The 18,820-nt window shown below is 38.2% G+C and overlaps 1 protein-coding gene and 1 pseudogene across 6 annotated transcripts in view; one reads left to right on the top strand and one right to left on the bottom strand.

Annotated features, from left to right (window-relative positions):
- The window catches only part of LOC125452474 (bcl-2-associated transcription factor 1-like), a 72,438-nt gene extending 70,857 nt beyond the window's left edge, over nt 1-1,581 (top strand). For all 6 annotated transcript variants that reach the window (XM_048530938.1, XM_048530935.1, XM_048530937.1 and 3 more), the window contains one exon: nt 1,171-1,581. In XM_048530938.1, coding sequence (XP_048386895.1) covers nt 1,171-1,185 — 15 coding nt within the window. In that variant the 3' untranslated portion in view covers nt 1,186-1,581. The remainder of the gene's footprint in view (nt 1-1,170) is intronic.
- Nucleotides 1,582-9,031: 7,450 nt separating this feature from the next.
- On the bottom strand, nt 9,032-18,514 carry LOC125452389 (armadillo repeat-containing protein 1-like; annotated as a pseudogene).
- Nucleotides 18,515-18,820: the final 306 nt, after the last annotated feature.

The following is an 18,820-nucleotide window of genomic DNA, read 5'->3' as shown; positions in this document are numbered from 1 at the left end:
CTCTGTATCAAACATCTGGTGGTTATTTAAGGAACCTGTACAAGGCTTTAGTGTAAACTAGTTTTGAAACCTGATGTATATTTTTTTGTTTTGGATTAAAAGAACCTTTATTAAATGCAGTTTTATGGTATAGAATGTATTACTATATTTGAGATTTTATTGCATTACTATGATGGTGTTCTAGATCAATTACCCTTGCTAAACTAATGTTATCACCCTCATTTCAAATTATTTTTCATAATTTAAATGCAGTAAAGTTGCCTGGTGAGACAAATTTAAAGCTTTCATTTTGATCATTCCTGCAGTTGCTTATTTGAAGTTTAAACTGCAGATTTTGCTTTCATCATTGTAAGACAATGCTTCTAATTGTAATTAATACAATAATTACAAAACTTGTGACAAGCTTAATTTGTTTGATTTACTTGTGATAACATTTGATAACATAAACATGAACTGTTTACTCTAACTACCATTGCCTAAAAAAAGCTTAAATTAAACATCACATTTTACACAGTTTAAATTGTCCATTTTGTTATGTATTGACATATGTTCATTTCAATAATAAAATAGTTTACACTCTACCGGTATCTCGTGCCATTTTGAGGTCAGCCTTCAATACTGTGATAATCTGATTTTTCAGGTTAGTTCTAAATGACCCTAAGAACAGAGCAATATGGGTTTATTTTGAAGTAATTCAGAATTATTTTGAAAATCACAGGGAATAAGAGCATATGATCAATCAACGATAAAATTGGATGTTTTTAAATAAATAACAATAGATTTCAAGGAAAAAAATTAAATATAGCAGTCATTCTAAACTAGAGGGAAGACTGTTTAAAACGTTAGGCTTGATTTGTGGGTTTTAGAATGAATTCTAAAAGAATTCAGAATGATTACACTTTTAATGTCATGATGACTGTGTATTGTGTTAATCTGTATGAATACCATTTTGTTCATGAAGATAATGGCATAATCATGGATATTTATGAATTAAATGCTTTAAAATTTAGTTCTATCAAAATGAAAATGTTAGAAGTTGCAATGGGCTAGCCTCTGAAAACCTAACAGCCACTTTGAACATCTCATGAGTTCTACTCATGATAAATGACACATTCCAATGTTTGTTTTCAGTATGTGTTCTACAGTTCATTTTTTCTGCTTAATTCACAGGAACACCATATTTAAAACTGTATCCAAAAGCAGAAATAAGATGAGCATCTCCCCCAGAGTTGTACAAGTGGATTTTCATCAAACACCTTTATTGAACTTTGATTTATTACTTAACATTAGATTTTAATTAAATATTAATGTTTGAGGAAAACATCTTGCTAAATCTGAATTAAAATCTTCTGGTTTTTGACGTACTAAGTGTCTAATGTCTAATTGTTGGCTGTGATCTATCTGTATTGAGTAAATAGGCAGTATTTTTTAGATATTGATAACTGCATGGCTTATTGAAGTGAATAACCAATATATACTATAAAAAGCACAGAAAATAAACACCTTGTATTGTTTGGGCCTTTTTATTGTAATTGTCTGTATTTTGTTCTTGGCTTCTCTCAAATAATACTTACTAAAATATTTGCCTTGTCTCATCCTTTCTTTACATAATGTGTTGTAGCCTACTGTTTCAGGATGCAGCTACTCTATATTATGATTGTATGGTGCTATTGTGTAACTTCTGACCAACTCATTTCTTTAAGAACATATTAGGAGCAGGATTAGGCCATTTGGCTCCCAGAACTTGCTCCACCGTGCAGTAAGATCGTAGCTGATGTGATTGTGGACTTTGACTCTACTTTCCTGCCTGTCTGATGCTACATAAGCATCAACTTCTTTGCTGGGCCAAAGTCTGATGGAAAAATCATTGAATTGGTAATGTGTCCATGCAAGTAATCTAAGCATGTATCTACTCCACAACCAAAGAATGAGAGTGAAGGGGAAAAAAATTGAATTTTGTTACATTATCCAGGTTTTGCACAGCTTCAGCTTGGTTCAATTGAAGGCACTTCTGAAGTCCTAACATTACACATTCAAATGCCAATAGACTGTAAAGCATTATTTAGGTTGAGAATCCAATGCACTCCTGTGGCAAATGCTATGCATGAACTGACACCTAGTTGAAGCTCAATCTATCCCAGAAGATCTCAGCATTATTCAAAGAGAGACGGAGTTCTGTGTGGCCAATATTTATCAATAGCAATATAGCTTTAATCCATTTATTCATTTATATGATTCTGCAGTATATAAACTGATGGCCAGATTTTAATTTTTCCTTAAGTGCCTTTGTACCTCCTGGGTAAGATATATAAATGTAAGCTACTATAAAACAAACACAAACTTTTCAGAATTCAAATATAAAATGTCAATAAATAGACTGTCCAGTTGTATAGAAGGCTGTACTCTATTTTTGCTGAGCTAGTGAGTCAAGTTCATTTCTCTCCAGGCTGTTCACAAAAGAAATCTTGTTCCCCATTGGCTTGCAAACCTTTATTCTAAGCTAAGTGAGTTTAACTTCTTTGTCCAAATAAAGATTTTCAATTATAAAATTTAGCCAAATTCTAATTTAAATTGGACTTGAATGGTGCAGCTTACTAAGCTATTAAAGTGCAATTAGGGATGGGCAACAATGTCCACATCCCATGAACGAATAAAGGTAGTAAAGATATCATTTAGGCAACTGAGTGGAGGTTTTCTGTGAGAGCAACTCAGCTAGTCCTATCTGCCTGCCATTCCCATGTGGCTCTGGAAACCTTTTCAGATAATTAGCTTGTGAATGTTGTGTTGGAATTTGTCTCCAGCACACACAGGGGCACTGCATTCCAGATCTGAACCACTCATTGCTGCGTTATAGCAAGTTTCATCTCTGGTTCTTTTTGCCAATTACCTTGCTGTTGTCTGGTTTTTAACTTTTCCATGAATAATTTCTCCAGTTGCTGTGTCAAAACTCATCTTAAGCACCTGTACCAAATTTTCTCTTCTGTGGGATCGACAGTCAAATTTTCAGCTATATTGCACTTATGTAGAGTGAATAATTCTGAAGTAAGGACTCCTGAAGGGTGAAAGTTACTTCTAAAGATATGAGGGAATCCATGTTAGAGCCTTTCTTCTCAACATTATCAATAATTTGTGTCATGCCTTTAGAACATATCCTTAAAATTGTTGATGGCACATGTATATTTGAGATAGCATTACAGATAAAATAAACAAATTTAGGTTGATATTGGAAGAATGGCCTGAATGTGTTAAATTACCTTCACTGAAGAGCATGTATTACGGCCATTTTCTGTTAAAGCACTTATTTACCATACAATTGTCAGTGGGGTTGTTGAGATGCATATTGTCTGTACCTCAGAACGAAAAGACCTAGATTTAACTCCTACCTGTTCCATACCTGAATACATTGATTAGAAAATATTCAGAGGGGCTGCTGCAGAGCAGTGGTTGTGTCCCTACCTCTGAGTTAAGAGGCCCAGGTTTAAGTCCCACCAATTCCAGAAGCATGTAATGACATGATTATAAATTACCACCATGCAGTTTCCTATTTGCAGATCTCGAATGGAAGGTGCTGGGGGAATATTGGTCTCACAATAACAGTTTTTCACTTCCAAAGGAAACAAATAGTTGTGGATTTCTAACTAGGGCACTTAGAAGCATTATACTTTCTCTGCGGAATGCCTTATGCTAGTCACATTTAGGAAATTGTGTCTGTAACTTAATTTCATAAGAGATTTTGTGACTGTAGAGAAAGTCCAAAGGGCTATTTGTGATGCCTGTACTTTTATTAGAATAGGCTTCGTTATTGGGAACATTTTAGACTAGACAAACAAACTTCGCTGGGAAGCGAGTGATTGAGGTGTTTAAGAGAATAGATTCTCCTCCAGTGAAGTTTTGAAAGGACAGTGGACAATTTCTGCCAATGGAAGACATTTTTATGATGTTACTCATCTCCTCCTGGTACAAACTCTTTGTTCCTCTGACCTTTTGTACAACTCCCACTTCTCTTGTCCCACCATTGCCTCCAGGTGTCCAGAACCTCAGTTCTAAAAAACTGAGGTTTATAAATTCCAGTGGTACGTACAGTAAGATCACCTTATGTAATAGTTGGAAGGTGAAGTGACTGCAGCATATTGGATCCGGTCATAAACTGTTGTCACAATTACAAGCTAAATGAGGGAAATTTTGGTAATTCCATAGCTGCTTCGTTTTCCCTAGCTAGATTCCATTACACCTTTACCAGTTTTGAATTTGGCTAACGGGCAGCGTGGACTTGTTTGGTCGAAGGGCTTGTTTCCACACTGTAGGGTTTCTTTGAGTCTAATGCCAGGAACATTGTTTTCTGATCTCTTTAGGAAGCAGAGAAGCCCCAACGCCAGCTAACAAAGTGGTTCAAATGATAATTATTACACATTGCCTATTAGAAAAGTAATACCTTTATTTGCCTTTCGTTAAACAATAATATCTCCCTCTGCTGGCATTGTAATTTATATAGTTGGGATGTTGCTTGGGTAGCATCTTTTTGATCTATCTTTCAGTTCCTGGGAACAAGAGTCACAATGAAAGGGGTTCAGGCTAACATTTGGAGAAGGGATCCTCTTGGAGGATGAATCTGTAAAACACTTCCTCAGGATGTGGCAGAGGCAGAGTAACTGAGTGTCTTTAAACTGGAGGAGGTAGATCCTTGACAAATGAATGTTGAAGAATATTGATTGTAACTCCATTATAGCCTTTCTTCAAACATGGGCAAAAAGCCGAGCGCCAGAGGTGAAGGAACACCACATATGTTCCCTTCCAAGGCCCTCACCGTCCTGACTTGGAAATATCGCTGTTCCTTCACTGTCACTAGGTCAAAATCCTGCAGTTCCCTCCCTAAGGGCATTGTGGAGTAACCAACTGGAGGTGGACTGCAACAGTTCAAGGTGGCAGCACACCACCACCCTTAAGAGCAACCAGAAATAGGCTATAGATCCTGGCCATCCCATGAATGAATAAAGTAAATCTCCAATAACAGACAATTTAACAACTGTCTCATGACATTCAATGGTGCTGTCGTTGTTGAATTCCCCATTATCAATATCCTTGGAGTTACAATTCACTAGAAGCTCAACTGGACTTGCCACAAAAGTGTAGTGGCCACACGAACTGGTCAGAGGCTAGAAATACTGTGGCAAGTAAGTCACCTCTTGAGTCCCCAAATCCTGTCCATCATCTACAAGATAAGTCAGGAGTGTGATGGAATGGAAAACTTGCTTCAATAGGTGCAACTCCAAGAACACTAAAGAAGCTTTACATCATTCATAACGTTTCATAGAATCCCTACAGTGTTGAAACAGGCCCTTCAGCCCAACAAGTCCACACCAACCCTCAGAGTATTCCACCCAGACACATCACCGTATAACCCACTAAAGCTACTCATCCTTGAGCACTACAGGCTATTTAGCAAGCCAGTCCACCTAGCCTGCACATCTTTGGACTGTGGGAGGCAACCAATGCAGACACAGGGAGAATGTGCAAACTCCACACAGTCAACCGAGGCTGGAATCGAACCTGGGTCCCTGGCGCTGTGTGACAGCAGTGCTAACCACAGCCAATGTGCTGCCCCATAGGGGGCTGACTGATGGCACCACGTCCATAAATATTCATTCCTTCCACCACTTTTGCTCAGTAACAACAGCATGTACTGTCTGTAAGATGCAGTGCAGAAGTTCACCAAAGATCTTTACATAGCGTCTTACAGACCCATGACCAATTTTGTTTGAAGGACAAGGAAAGCAGATATAGAGAAATACCACCACCTGTGCCTAATACAGGAACAGGTGGCATTGGTGCCACTGAACTGCTCCTTTAATGGCTTTAATCAAATCAGGCCCTTCAGCCCAACAAATCCGCACGAACCCTCAGAGTACCACACTCAGACGCATCCCCCTATAACTCATCTAATTTGAGAGACGGTCACCAGAGATGGAGATAGATGCAGTTGTGCTTTGGCACTTGACCTTTACATAGCTGAGGCCAGGTGCCAACTCTGTGACATCTCCTCCTACGCGCTGCCCCCCCAACAAATCTCAACCCCACATGTGACCACTAAACCATCATCTCTGAAAGCATTCACAAACTGGATGGCCATGGGAACCCGCATGGGCCCAAGCTATGCCTGCTTCTTCGAAGGATATATGCATCATACTATCAAACAGTAAGCATGATTTCATGAAGGGGGATATCATGCCTGACAAATTTACTCAATTTGAGGAGGTAACAAGCAGTATTGATAAATGAGATGCAGTGAATTTTCAGAAGTGTTTGATAAGGTACCACACATTAAGTTACATGAGGTAAGAGCCCATGATGTTGGAGGTCATGCATTAGCATGGACAGAGGATTGATAGAAGACAGAGTTGGGATAAAGGGGGCATTTTCAATGTGAAGCCTGCGATAGGTATGTCACAGGGTGAGGGCTGGGGCCACAATTATTTACAATATATAAATGACTTGGATAAAGAACATGACCATACCATAACCAAGTTTGCAGATGATACAAAAATGGATGGGAAGGCAAGTGATGAGGATGACTGCAGAGGGATACGGACAGGTTAGGGTGAGTGGGCCAAAATCTGGCAGGTAGAATATAATGTGGGGAAATGTGAGGTTACGTACTTTGGCAGGAATAGAAAACTAAATATTATTTAAATGGAGAAATAGTTCAGAAAGCTACAGAATAGATGGATTTCAGAGACCTCATCTATGAATCAGAGAAAACTAGCATTCACTACACTGGTTAATAGGCAAGGCAAATTGGCCTTTGTTTCAATCTAGAGAAGGTTCACCAGGCTGATACCAGAATGGAAGGACTATCTTATGCATTGATTTGAGTAGACTGGGTTTGACCTGTTGGAAAATAGAAGAATGGGAGGCAACTTTATTCAAACATTCAAGATTCTTAGGAGACTTGACAGGGTAGATGCAGAAAGGTTGTTTCCTCTTATGGGAAAGCCTAGGACCAGAGGGCATATCTAGAATAAGGGGTCTCACATAAAACAGATGAGGAGGAAATTCTTTTCTCAAGAGTATTGTGAATCTGTGGAATTCTTCACTGCAGAGGCTGGATCATTATAAAATTCAAGGCTGAGACAAATTTTTAATCAATAAGGGAATTGAGTTGTGGGGAAAAGGCAGGAAAGTGGAGTTGAGGATTATTGGATCAACTACATTCTTGTTGAATGGTGGAGCAGACTCAGGCTGAATGGCCTACTTCTGCTCCTGGGTCTTATGCAGTTGTAAGTCTTTTTCTTCTTGAAACAATTTGGACAATGAAATAAAAAGAGAATTTTTAAAAATATCTATATAAAAATACATTTCTTAAATGTGGTATTGTACAATTATAGTGAAGTAAAACACATTACAATTATACAGGAAACAAAGATCCTCGTTAGTCAGAAGTCTGGCATTCACTGTGGGTAAAGTGGGTTGGGTAGGGAACATGATGAAATTTGACTTTGGCACATGCACAAAATGCACTAGCATATCAGCTATCCATTGTAATACTTTGCTTTTTTTATTTTCATGAATTTCAATTAAGAATTACACAGTACATTGGAACAGTCTGATCAGCTGACAGAAATATGCTACCAAACTCCCTCTGATAAGTGCAACATGGCAAATTTTGCAAAACACAAAATGATTATTGAATATATGGTAAATACTGATTGTTCATTTTATGTCATTGCAAGATGGACTAAGAAAAAGCTACTAGGCACAACTATCCCAGTTTATACATGCTTCACTTCATCCATTCTTCCTCATCTAAATTATTAGTGTTAATCCTCTATTCTTTTTCTCATGTGTTTGTCTATCCTTTAATTGCACACATACCCAATTTGTTCTTCTCACCACTGCCTGTGTAAAGCAATTTACTTTGAAGTCATTATTTGATTTTAATTGGCTATTTCATCAAACCTTTTACAATTTTCTTCTTCAGCGAGATTTCATTATCTTTCCTAAAGCTGAAGGTAAGCTGACTGATGAGCAGTTCTCTAAGCATTTTAAATCTCAATTTAAGAAGGGACATAGACATTAGTCAACCATAGTCCTCTGCCATTACAACATTTTCAGTTTAATTATTATGTATGTGTAATAGCACTGCAATTACCTCTTTTCTAGATTACTTTAAAATGCATGATTGCAATCTATCTGGATTAGGGATATTATTTCAGTTTAATAAATCTAACATTTTTCACTTAATTAATGAATTATTATTCCTAATCTGCTCTGATTTCATGTCCACTGATCTATCTATCTGGTAAATCTGGCAACAGTAACTAATTGATTACTTTTAATATTTATATCATTTTGCTATAGCTGCTGAGACTTTATCTCCTTCACCCATTAGTGGCTAACGGCTGTATTCCTATCTTTACTTCCTCCTTTGATGGTAAAACATGTTAATATTTTTCTTTAGGTTCCATGATAATTTAACTTTGTTATTCCTCTTTACCATACTAATTGTTTCTGACTTCTGTCCTACATCAGTACATACAGCAGGTACCAATGCAATTTTCCACCCAGTACAGACACAATGGAATGAATGGCCATGCCTTTTCTATGATTCTTGAACTTCTATGAACTTGAGCAATCTATCAAATTGAATTACTGCCTTAATTTCTTGTACACTACATACTAAGAACATCTTAAGGTCCAAATACTCAAGATATAGTCACATAAATAAAGAAGCCTTCCACATTACATTCATAATAGAACATTTACAGTGGCAAAGGAACCCAGTCTGTCCATCTTCTTCATGCTAAGAAAGTGCATAATCCCACTGTCTAGCTCTGTAGGTTGCAGCCACTTCCAGTGCAATTGAAATTGGGTTGTAAATGTGCCAAGGGTTTCAGCCTCTACCACCCTTTCCGGTAGTGAAGTATGTGTGTTTATTGCTTCTTTGTGTGTGCACAGACCATCAATACAGATATTAGAATTAGTAATAAACAAATCAGAGATTAAAGCCTAATATCATATAGAAGTTTTAAAATTCTCACCTCAAAATTAACATCAGAATATTTCTGATAACACAATGCTGAAGAGCCATTTGAAATGTAAAGCTGATGACACCATTAACTTTTAACAAAGCTTCTTCACAGATATTTCGGCTATCCTGCATAAATATTAGAAAAATGGTTTACAATCTGTATAGTTTTGCATTTCCCTGCCACAAAATACAATTGGACATAAAATGCAATAAAATATTGTTGAGAGGTATCACTTGTAGGAATCTCAGCCTCTGCATTTAATAATTAACTTATTCCAATTTTCACTTTTACTCAATTACCAGCATATCTTAGTTAATGCCAATAAACAATGTACAGTAATTATCAACAAAATGAAATACATTTTTATAAATTTAAGATCTAAAGTTTGGGAAGAAATTGAGGCCAGGAATACTGACCCTCTGTTACTGGTAGGTCATATTAAGACACATTTGGGTTAACCGTTTTCAACGATTCTATACATTGCAAGTTACGACTCATACGGAAAATGCTCCTTGAGTATTAGCTTTTACTAACTTACAAAGTTATAGCACAGAAACAGACCCCTCAGTCCAACTTGTCAATGCTGACCAGGTTTCCTAAACCGAACTAATCACATTCGCCTGTGTTTGGCCCATAACGTTCAAAGCCTTTCCTATTCATGTACCTGACTTTTAAATGTTGTAACTGTACTTGCCTCTACCACTTCCTCTGACAGTTTGTTCCATATACGTACCACCCCTCCCACCTTAAACCTATGCCCTCTAGTTTTTGGATTCCCCTATCCTGGGGAAAGACCTTGGCTAATCACCTTATCTATGTCATGATTTTATAAATCTATTTAAGGTCACCCTCAAACTCCTATACTGCAAGGAAATAAGTCCCAGCCTATCTAGCCTCTCTGTATAACTGAAAGCCTCCAGTCTCAGTAACATCCTTGTAAATCTTTTCTGCAGCATTTCCAGTTTAATAACATCCTTCATATAGCAGGGCAACCAGAATTGTAGCCCAAAAGTGGCCACACTAATGCCTTGTACAGCCACAACATAATGTCAAGACAGTCCATGTAGCCAGTATGCTGAGAACGGTTACTCTTGCAAACCTTATTCGCTTCATTTTGACATTGGGAGAGGGAACAGTTTTAAGATTTATTGATTACTGTTTTCATGCAATTATAGATTTATATAATAAAATGAACCATTTATGTACATTTGTTTTCACAATGAGTGATTTTCTGGCCACTAATTTCAATAATCAGAAAATCATGCATGCACACATTTATGGTCTACACTGCTGGCTGGCAAAGGTCCTCTGCTTGGACCAGATAGTTGGAAAATTACCCACAACACTTAATTATTTTTTTAAAAATCTGATAAACCATTATCAAAAAAATGTAAGGCAAAGCATTGTATTTATCTATAATTTCTATGACCTCAAGTTGTCTCAAAGAACTTTACAGGTAATACAATCCTTTTAAATGTAGTAACTGCCATAATATGAAAACTGTCTGCAAGGTCCCAAAATAACTAGGTCATGAAAAATTAAAACTGACCTCTTACCTTTTGGGTAGTACTATGGAATCTTCACCTGAAAAGGAAAATGGGGCACCTCAAATAGTACAGATTCATGGTTCTACACAGATGCCAGTCTAGATTTTTTTTTCCAAGTCTTTTTCATGGATTTATAATCTTCTGACTTAATAGCAAGTGTGCTACTACTGAGCTGTGGATGTAATTGTCTTCCAAAGCACTAGAATAGTCCTTCACATAATTCTCTGAATAATCCACAACTCCTTAGTATTCCTTTAAAAGTTGTATTTGCACAAAGAAAAAAGATTTTTACACACCATTTAATATTGTCTTCTAGTCTATTGGAATACATCTCTTGAAGTCCTAATTATTAACTGCAAAGATTTTGAAAAGTTAAAACCCATTAAACCATATTTCATACAATAAGCCTAAAAACTGAGAGAGAAAGTATAACTATTCTGATTGGTTTGGGAAAAATATGCAAATCCTTTCATTTAAACCCCTGTGTTGTTGAAAGCAGAGATAATTCAGTAAATTCTCACCATGTTATGTAGTCCATCTATCTGTAGTGTGATTGTTTTTGCTTTTTTGTTTGAGCTGCTAATGAAAAACTGTGCTGGCACATTTCTTGTACTGCTAGAATTATGTGCTTTGGCTTTGACAGTTTGTACAGGCTTCTTCAACAGCTCATAAATTTCTGTTGCTAAAATGCTGAGGCCTTCTGATGTGTGGTCCTGTCACAAAAAAGGGCAGTTATACAAGTTAAGCATCAAAATTTCACAACTTTTAAGTAAATAAAGAATAACTTGAACAAAACTTCAGAGAACAAAAATTATGATGAATGCAATGCAAGTTAAAAAAAACAGACACCAACAACACTTCCATGCAGCTTGACAATCACATGCTAAATTTTCTTTCAGAAGGGAAAATTAAAACCACAGATCACTAAGGAGGAAGAACGGGGGAAAGAAAATCTGACTTCTCAATCTCCCCTCAGCTAATTTTAGAATTGCAATGGCAGGAATCTGTTAATTTTTTCAGTTCTGGATGATGTGTGAAATGAGCGAAAAGCAAGTAGGTCAAAAGAGAAAATAAATCTCAAATACAAATGTAGAGCAGGTTGCAAAGATCACTCAGTAAACTCAGACATTCATTTACAACATCAGGCCGGGGAATTACACTTCTGAATATTAATCCTGGACAATTTTCAGTGATTTTCCATATAACTAACATAGTGGTATTGGCTTGGCTAGTAACCCAGAAACTCGGATAATGCTCTTGGGACCTGGGTTTGAATCCGATCACAGCAGGTGGTGAGTTTGAATTCAATAAACATCTTCAAAAAGTTGAATGATGACCATGAAACATTGTGGTTTGTCATAAAACGGTTCACTAATGTCCATTAGGGAAGGGAGCTGCCATCTTTATCTGGTCTGATCTACATGTAACCCCAAAAATCACAGCAATGTGGTTGATTCTGGACTAGTCTCTGAAACGGCCTTGCAACTCAGAGTCATACAGCATGGAAACGGATAGTTTGTTTCAACCAGTCCACGTTGAACATAATCCCAAACTAAAGTAGTGCCACCTGCCTGCTCCTGGCCCAAATCCCTCCAAACCTTTCCAAATACCTATCTATACAAATACCTTTTAAACATTGTAAATGTACTCACATCCACCACTTCCTCAGGATGTTCATCCCACACACGAACCACTTTGTGTAAAAAAAATTGCCTCATGTCTTTTTTAAAATCTCTCTCCTCTCACCTTAAAAATGTGTCCCCATGTCTTGAAATCCCCCATCTGAGAGGAAGGACAACTATCATTAACTTATCTATACTTCTCATAATTTTATAAACTTCTTTCATGTCACCTCTCAACCTTCTACGCTACAGTGAAGAATGTCGCAGCCTATCCAGCTTTTCTTAAACTTAAATATTCCATTCCTGGCAACATCCTGGTAAATCTCTTCTGAACCTTCTCCAGCTTAATAATATCCTTCCTATAACTGGGCAACCAGATCTGGACACAGTATTCCAGAAGAGACCTCACCAATGTTCTTTACAACATCAACATGACTTCCCAATTCGTATACACAAAGGACTGAGCAATGAAGGTAAGCGTGCCAAACACCTTTTTAACCATCCTGCCTATATGTGATGCAATCTTCAAAGAATTATGTATCTTCATCCCAGGTCCATCTGTTCTACAACACTAACCAAGGCCCTACCATTAATTGTATAAACTCTAGTCTTGCTTGTTGTACCAAAATGCAACACCCTGCAATTATCCAGATTGAACTCCATCTGCCATTTTTCAGCCTGTTGAACCATTTGATCAAGATCCCTTTATAATCTTAGAAAACCTTCACTTGTCTACTATGGGACCAATTTTGGTGTTGTCCCCAAACTTGTTAACCAGGCCTTCTATATTCTCATCTAAATCATTTACATAAATGACAAATAAAACAGGATCAGAACTGATCCCTACAGAACACCGCTGGTTGCAACCCTCCACTATTACTCTCTATCTACTGCCATTAAGCCAATTACGTATCCAATTGGCAAGCTCACCCTGAATCCCATGTGATCTAACTTTACTAATTAGTCTATCATGCAAAGCCTTGTCAAAGGCTTTTCTAAAGTCCAAATAAACATCTACTGCTCTGCCATCATCAACCTTTTTGGTAACTTCCTTGAAAAACTCAAATCAAGTATATTAGAGGCAGTAGGAACTGCAGATGCTGGAGAATCTGAGATAACAAGGTGTAGAGCTGGATGAACACAGCAGGCCAAACAACATCAGAGGAGCAGGAAAGCTGACATTTCAGGCCTAGACCCTTCTTCAGTAAAGGCTGGATAGGCTGGGACTTCTTCCACTGGAGTGCAGGAGGTTGAGAGGTGACCTGAAAGAAATTCATAAAATAATGACAGGTATTGGTAAGAGTTGATGGTAGGTGTCTTTTCCCCGAGATGGGGAATTTCAAGACTAGGGGACACATTTTTAAGGTGAGAGGAGAGAAATTTTAAAAAAGATGAGAAGCAATTTTTTTTTACACAGAGGGCGGTTCACATTTATAAAGAACTTCAGGAAGTGGTGGAAGCACTTTACAACGTTTGAAAGTCTTTTGGATGGATTTATGAATAGGAAAGTTTGGACGGGTATGTACCAGGAACAGGCAGGTGGGCCTATAGTTTGGGACTATGCTTGGCATGACTGATTGGACTGTTTCTGTGCTGTATGACACTGATCACCAAGATGGATGATGGTAGCATGTGCAAGGGAACATTGCCACCTGTGAGTACCCATCTAAGACACACAGCATCTTGACTTCAAACTATATCATAGTTCCTTCACTGTCATTGCATTGAAATCTTGGGAATCCCTTTCTAACAGTATGCAATTACATTATACGGATTATAACAGTTCAAGGTGGCAGCTAACCATTACTTTCTTGAAGGAAATTAAAGATGTGCAATAAAAGCTGACCCAGATAGCGATGCTTACATCCTGTCAAAGGATTAAACAACTGACACCAGGACATATCAGGAACTTGCGGTAAAGCATGTCTGTGTTGGCACCGTATTCAACAAATCAAGAACACTGGTGGAAAGAGACTGCATGAGTCGACTGCAGAAAAACAATAAATGCAGAAAACAGTACAGCATTCTGGCTCAAAAACATCCCATTTTCACAGTAACTCAGCTCTCTACACAAAGACCTCTCTGCAGGATCTTCCTGCTGAGTCACTTGAATACACACAACAGTTGAATCCAACCTCACCTGCTCAAATTGTTTAAAGACCTGCAAACCATTGGAAATAGAAAAAAGGCATTAGTGTTCAAATACAAATGAGCTGCAGTCAAAGGTATCCCAGATGGTATCTGTGAGCTATGTGTTTATAAAAATGGGTGCTGGAGTAACACACTATGCTGGAACACTCAAAGAGATGCTGAGTGTTAATTGCATTACTGATCAATTCGTATTTCATATTTGTAGTTAAATGCAACAATATTTTCAATTTGAACCAGAACTTGAAAGAGGAAAGTTCCCATTTCAGAACTTTGGTCCAGTTTTGGTCTTGAACTGAGTTAAGTGCACCAATAATTGTGAACACAAGATCTCCAGACATTAAGGATGTATTCAAACAGATTTCAGTTACAAGTGGGGGTAAAAATTGTTTCAGAGATAGTAGGAACTGCAGATGCTGGAGAATCTGAGATAACAAAGTGTAAAGCTAGATGAACACGGCAGGCCAAGCAGCATCAGAGGAGCAGGAAAGCTGATGTTTCGGGCCTAGACCCTTCTTCAGAAGTGGGGGAGGGGAAGGGGGTTCTGAAATAAATAGGGAGAGGGGGGAGGCAGTTAGAAGATGGATCAAGGAGAAGATAGGTGGAGAGGAGACAGAGACGTCAAAGAGGCAGGGACGGAGCCAGTAAAGGTGAGTGTAGTGGAGAGTTAGGGAGGAGAGAGGTCAGTCTAGGGACGATGGACAGGTTTAGGAGGCGGTTTGAGGTTAGTAGATAGGAGATGGGGGTTAGTGGACTTCACAAGCTTCAAAATCTCCCCTCCCCCTACCGCATAGGAAAACCAGCCTAGGTTGTCCCCGCCTCCCTAACCTGTCCTTCCTCCCATCTATTCCCTCCTCCCATCTCAAGCCCCACGCTCATCTCCTACCTACTAACCTCATCCCGCCCCCTTGACCTGTCCGTCCTCCCTGGACTGACCTATCTCCTCCCTAACTCCCCACCTACACTCACATTTACTGGCTCCATCCCCACCTCTTTGACCTGTCTGTTTCCTTTCTACCTATCTTCTCCTCTTCCATCTTCTATCCACCTCCCCCTCTCTCCCTATTTATTTCAGAACCCGCTTCCGCTCCTCCACTTCTGAAGAAGGGTCTAGGCCCAAAACGTCAGCCTTCCTTCTCCTCTGATGCTGCTTGGCCTGCTGTGTTCATCCAGCTGTACACCTTGTTATCTCAGTTACAAGTGGAGTAGCTGTAATTAGACTAGTTGAAAGAAAGTGTTCTCTTCAATCTAATTGTCTCTCAGACAGATAGCTAACTACACAAACTGAAAATATTTGATTCTTAGACACTAAATATCATGATAATAAACACATAAAAATGACTCTGAGAGAATCCAATTCCATGTTGTACGGCACAGCAAACAATTTATTGAAGCTGTGTTTGAGTAGTTTGCTAAGTGAGGTTCCATCTTCTCCAAAAATCCAAAACCTTCAGTTGAGAAAGAAGGGTGCAATATGAGGAAGAGATTTGTCTACATCATTGCAACGCAATGCAGCTGAATCTGCTACAGGTTGTATTCAAGTTGGATTCAGTATTGGTTCACTGTTGTCAAATTTGGAAAGAGAAGCAAACTGTGTTCAAAGGAAGAAAAAATAAGACAAAGTTCAAAACTGTTGACCTTTATGAGGACCAAAGTGAAAGCTCTCAATTGTTGCTTGGTCATTTAGAACATAAGAACAAGGAGCAGGAGTAGGCCGTCCAGCCCTTCGAGCCTGCTCCGCCATTCAATAAGATCGTGGTTGATCTTTCATGGACTCAGATCCACTTACCCGCACTCTCACCCTATCCCTTAATTCCTTTATTGTTCAAAAAAAATCTACCTTAGCTTTAAAAACGTTTACTGAAGTAGCGTCAACTACTTCACTGGGCAAGGAGTTCTATAGATTAACAACCCTCTGGGTGAAGAAGTTCCTTCTCAATTCAGTCCTAAATCTGCTCCCTCTAATCTTGAGGCTATGTCCTCTTCTCCTAGCTTCACCTGCCAATGGAAACATCTTGTCTACTTCTTTCTTATCTATTCCCTTCATAATTTTATATGTTTCTATAAGATCCCCCCTCAATCTTCTGAATTCCAATGAATATAATCCCAATCTACTCAGGTCTCTTCTCATAAACCAAACCCTCAATTCAGGAATCAATCTAGTAAACCTCCTCTGTACCCTCTCCAATACCAGTACATCCTTACTCAAGTAATACATTGTCCATCCAATTTGAATATTAATGCCCAAGAAATGCGACGGTAGAAAAGCCTCAGAATAACCTAGCACATTGCGCTATGTGAGAAAAGGCCACTATGACTATTCTTTAACAACAGACTATTCATAGTTGTATGTAATGGCAATATTAGATACAAGGAGGAAATACAGTCCAACCCAATAGGCAAGCTTTTATACCACATATGAAGATGGCAGTCAGAATTTTAACTTCACCTATAATAGCTGATATACATAGGTTTAGTATCTGCCTTTATACTTGAACTAATGACCGGACTAAATGCAGCATACAGGCAAAGAAATAGAAATTTAGAGACAACGTTTTGAAAAGTTCAGAAGTTTTGAATATGGTAACTCCAAAAATTATACTAAAAGCACTTTAAGAATAGCTACCACTCTAAAAATGGAACTGGCATTGAATGTTACAATTCTCTCAAATGCACAGAATTTCCCACGACTCGTAGAAATCACTTACTTTTCTGAAGTCTCTCAAGACTGCTCACCAATCGTAACTCATTTTTCATTAACCGTCTATTACAGGGACGTTCTGCCAGATTATGCAGTGCCTAACAACAAGATAATACAACACCTGTCCAAATAATCCAGAAGAAATATAACAAAATATACATAATTCATGTTTAGATGATATAATTTGAAAACAAAGGTACTAGCAAGATAATTCATTTTCCAGTCTGAGCGACGTTACAATGAAAAGGCATTAATTCTCAAAATTTTTTGTTTGTGGAAAGGGATCATAGAATCATAAAATCCCTACCATGTGGAAACAGGCCCTATAGCCCAACAAGTCCACACTGACCCAAACAGTCCACACCAACCCTCAGCGCATCCCACCCAAATACATCCCTCTAAAACCCACCTAATTAACACATTCCTGGACACAATGGGCAACTTAGCATGGCCAATCCATCTAGCCTACACATCTTTGGCCTGTGGGAGGAAACTAGAGCACCCACAAGAAACCCACGCAGACACGGGGAGAAAGTGCAAACTCCACACAGTTGCCCAACGGTGGAATCGAACCGGGTCCCTGGCACTGTGAGGTAGCAGTGTTAACCACTGAGCCACCGCACTGCCCTATGCAGTACTATTTCACCCACATAATAAAATTAAATACAAGAATTATCAAAAATTTGGAGGTTGAGAGGGAGTAATAGAAATCTTATAGATCTACCCAATATTGTAAACATACACCTATATTTCACAAGAATTCTCTGTGGGCAGACTGCTAGTTGCTTAGTGAGGAAAATACAGTTGCAGCCTGGTGAATATCTCGTGGTAAAAACTAAAAGAACTGCAGATGCTGTAAATCAGGAACAAAAACAGAAGTTGCTGGAAAAACTCAGCAGATCTGGCAGCATCTGTGGAGAAAAAAATCACAGTTAACGTTTTGAGTCATTCTGAGGAAGAGGGTCATCGGGCCCGAAATGTTAACATTAAGCTCAGACCTGCTGAGCTTTTCCAGCAACTTCTGTTTTTGAACATCTTGTGGTATTGTTCTGCAAGCAGTGGAGTAAACCTTGCACAATTTTCAGTCTCAGAAAGTTAATATTGATAAAAAGTGCTGGATGGTGTAATCACTTAATACAGATTTGAGTCACTAGAAGTAAATTCAATGGCATTACAGAAAATTGAGATACTAATTAGAATATAATTGTTTAACCACCAGAAATATTAAATCATAATCTAAACTGTACAGAAGGAAAATATTTAAAACATGAGATGTAAGCTGTAGATCAATAGAAAATTGCATACCTGAAGGGCACAATGTAATATTTCTAGGTTGCAGTGTTCCAGGAATACCACAAGGCCAATAAGGCAGCCCTTGTCTTTGACAATGGCTTCTCTATTCTGTGTTTTTGGAACCAAGTCCCTCAGTTGACTAACTATAGACAAAGCATCCAAGACCTTGTATGTCATTCACTGCAATTTTGCACAATTGGGTCACAATTGTTGACTGATTTTAATTTACAGATTTTATTCATTTGTGAAAAATGCATTTTAAATTATTTTTAATTTTCTGCAATACCATAAGACATAGAAGAATTAGGCCCTTTGACCCATCAAGTTTGCTCTGCTATTCAATGAGATCATGGTTGATTTGATAATCCTCAACTCCACTTTCCTAACTTATCCCCACAACTCTTGATTTCCTTAATGATTAAAAATCTGTCTCTCAGCCTTCAAGAGACTAAATAACCGAACCTCAACGACCCTCTGTGACAA

Source organism: Stegostoma tigrinum, chromosome 4 (genome assembly GCF_030684315.1).
Source record: "Stegostoma tigrinum isolate sSteTig4 chromosome 4, sSteTig4.hap1, whole genome shotgun sequence".
In the NCBI taxonomy this organism is placed as follows: Eukaryota; Metazoa; Chordata; class Chondrichthyes; order Orectolobiformes; family Stegostomatidae; genus Stegostoma; species Stegostoma tigrinum.
The sequence above is the reverse complement of the archived record's forward strand: the minus strand, read 5'-3'. Positions and strand labels throughout refer to the sequence as shown.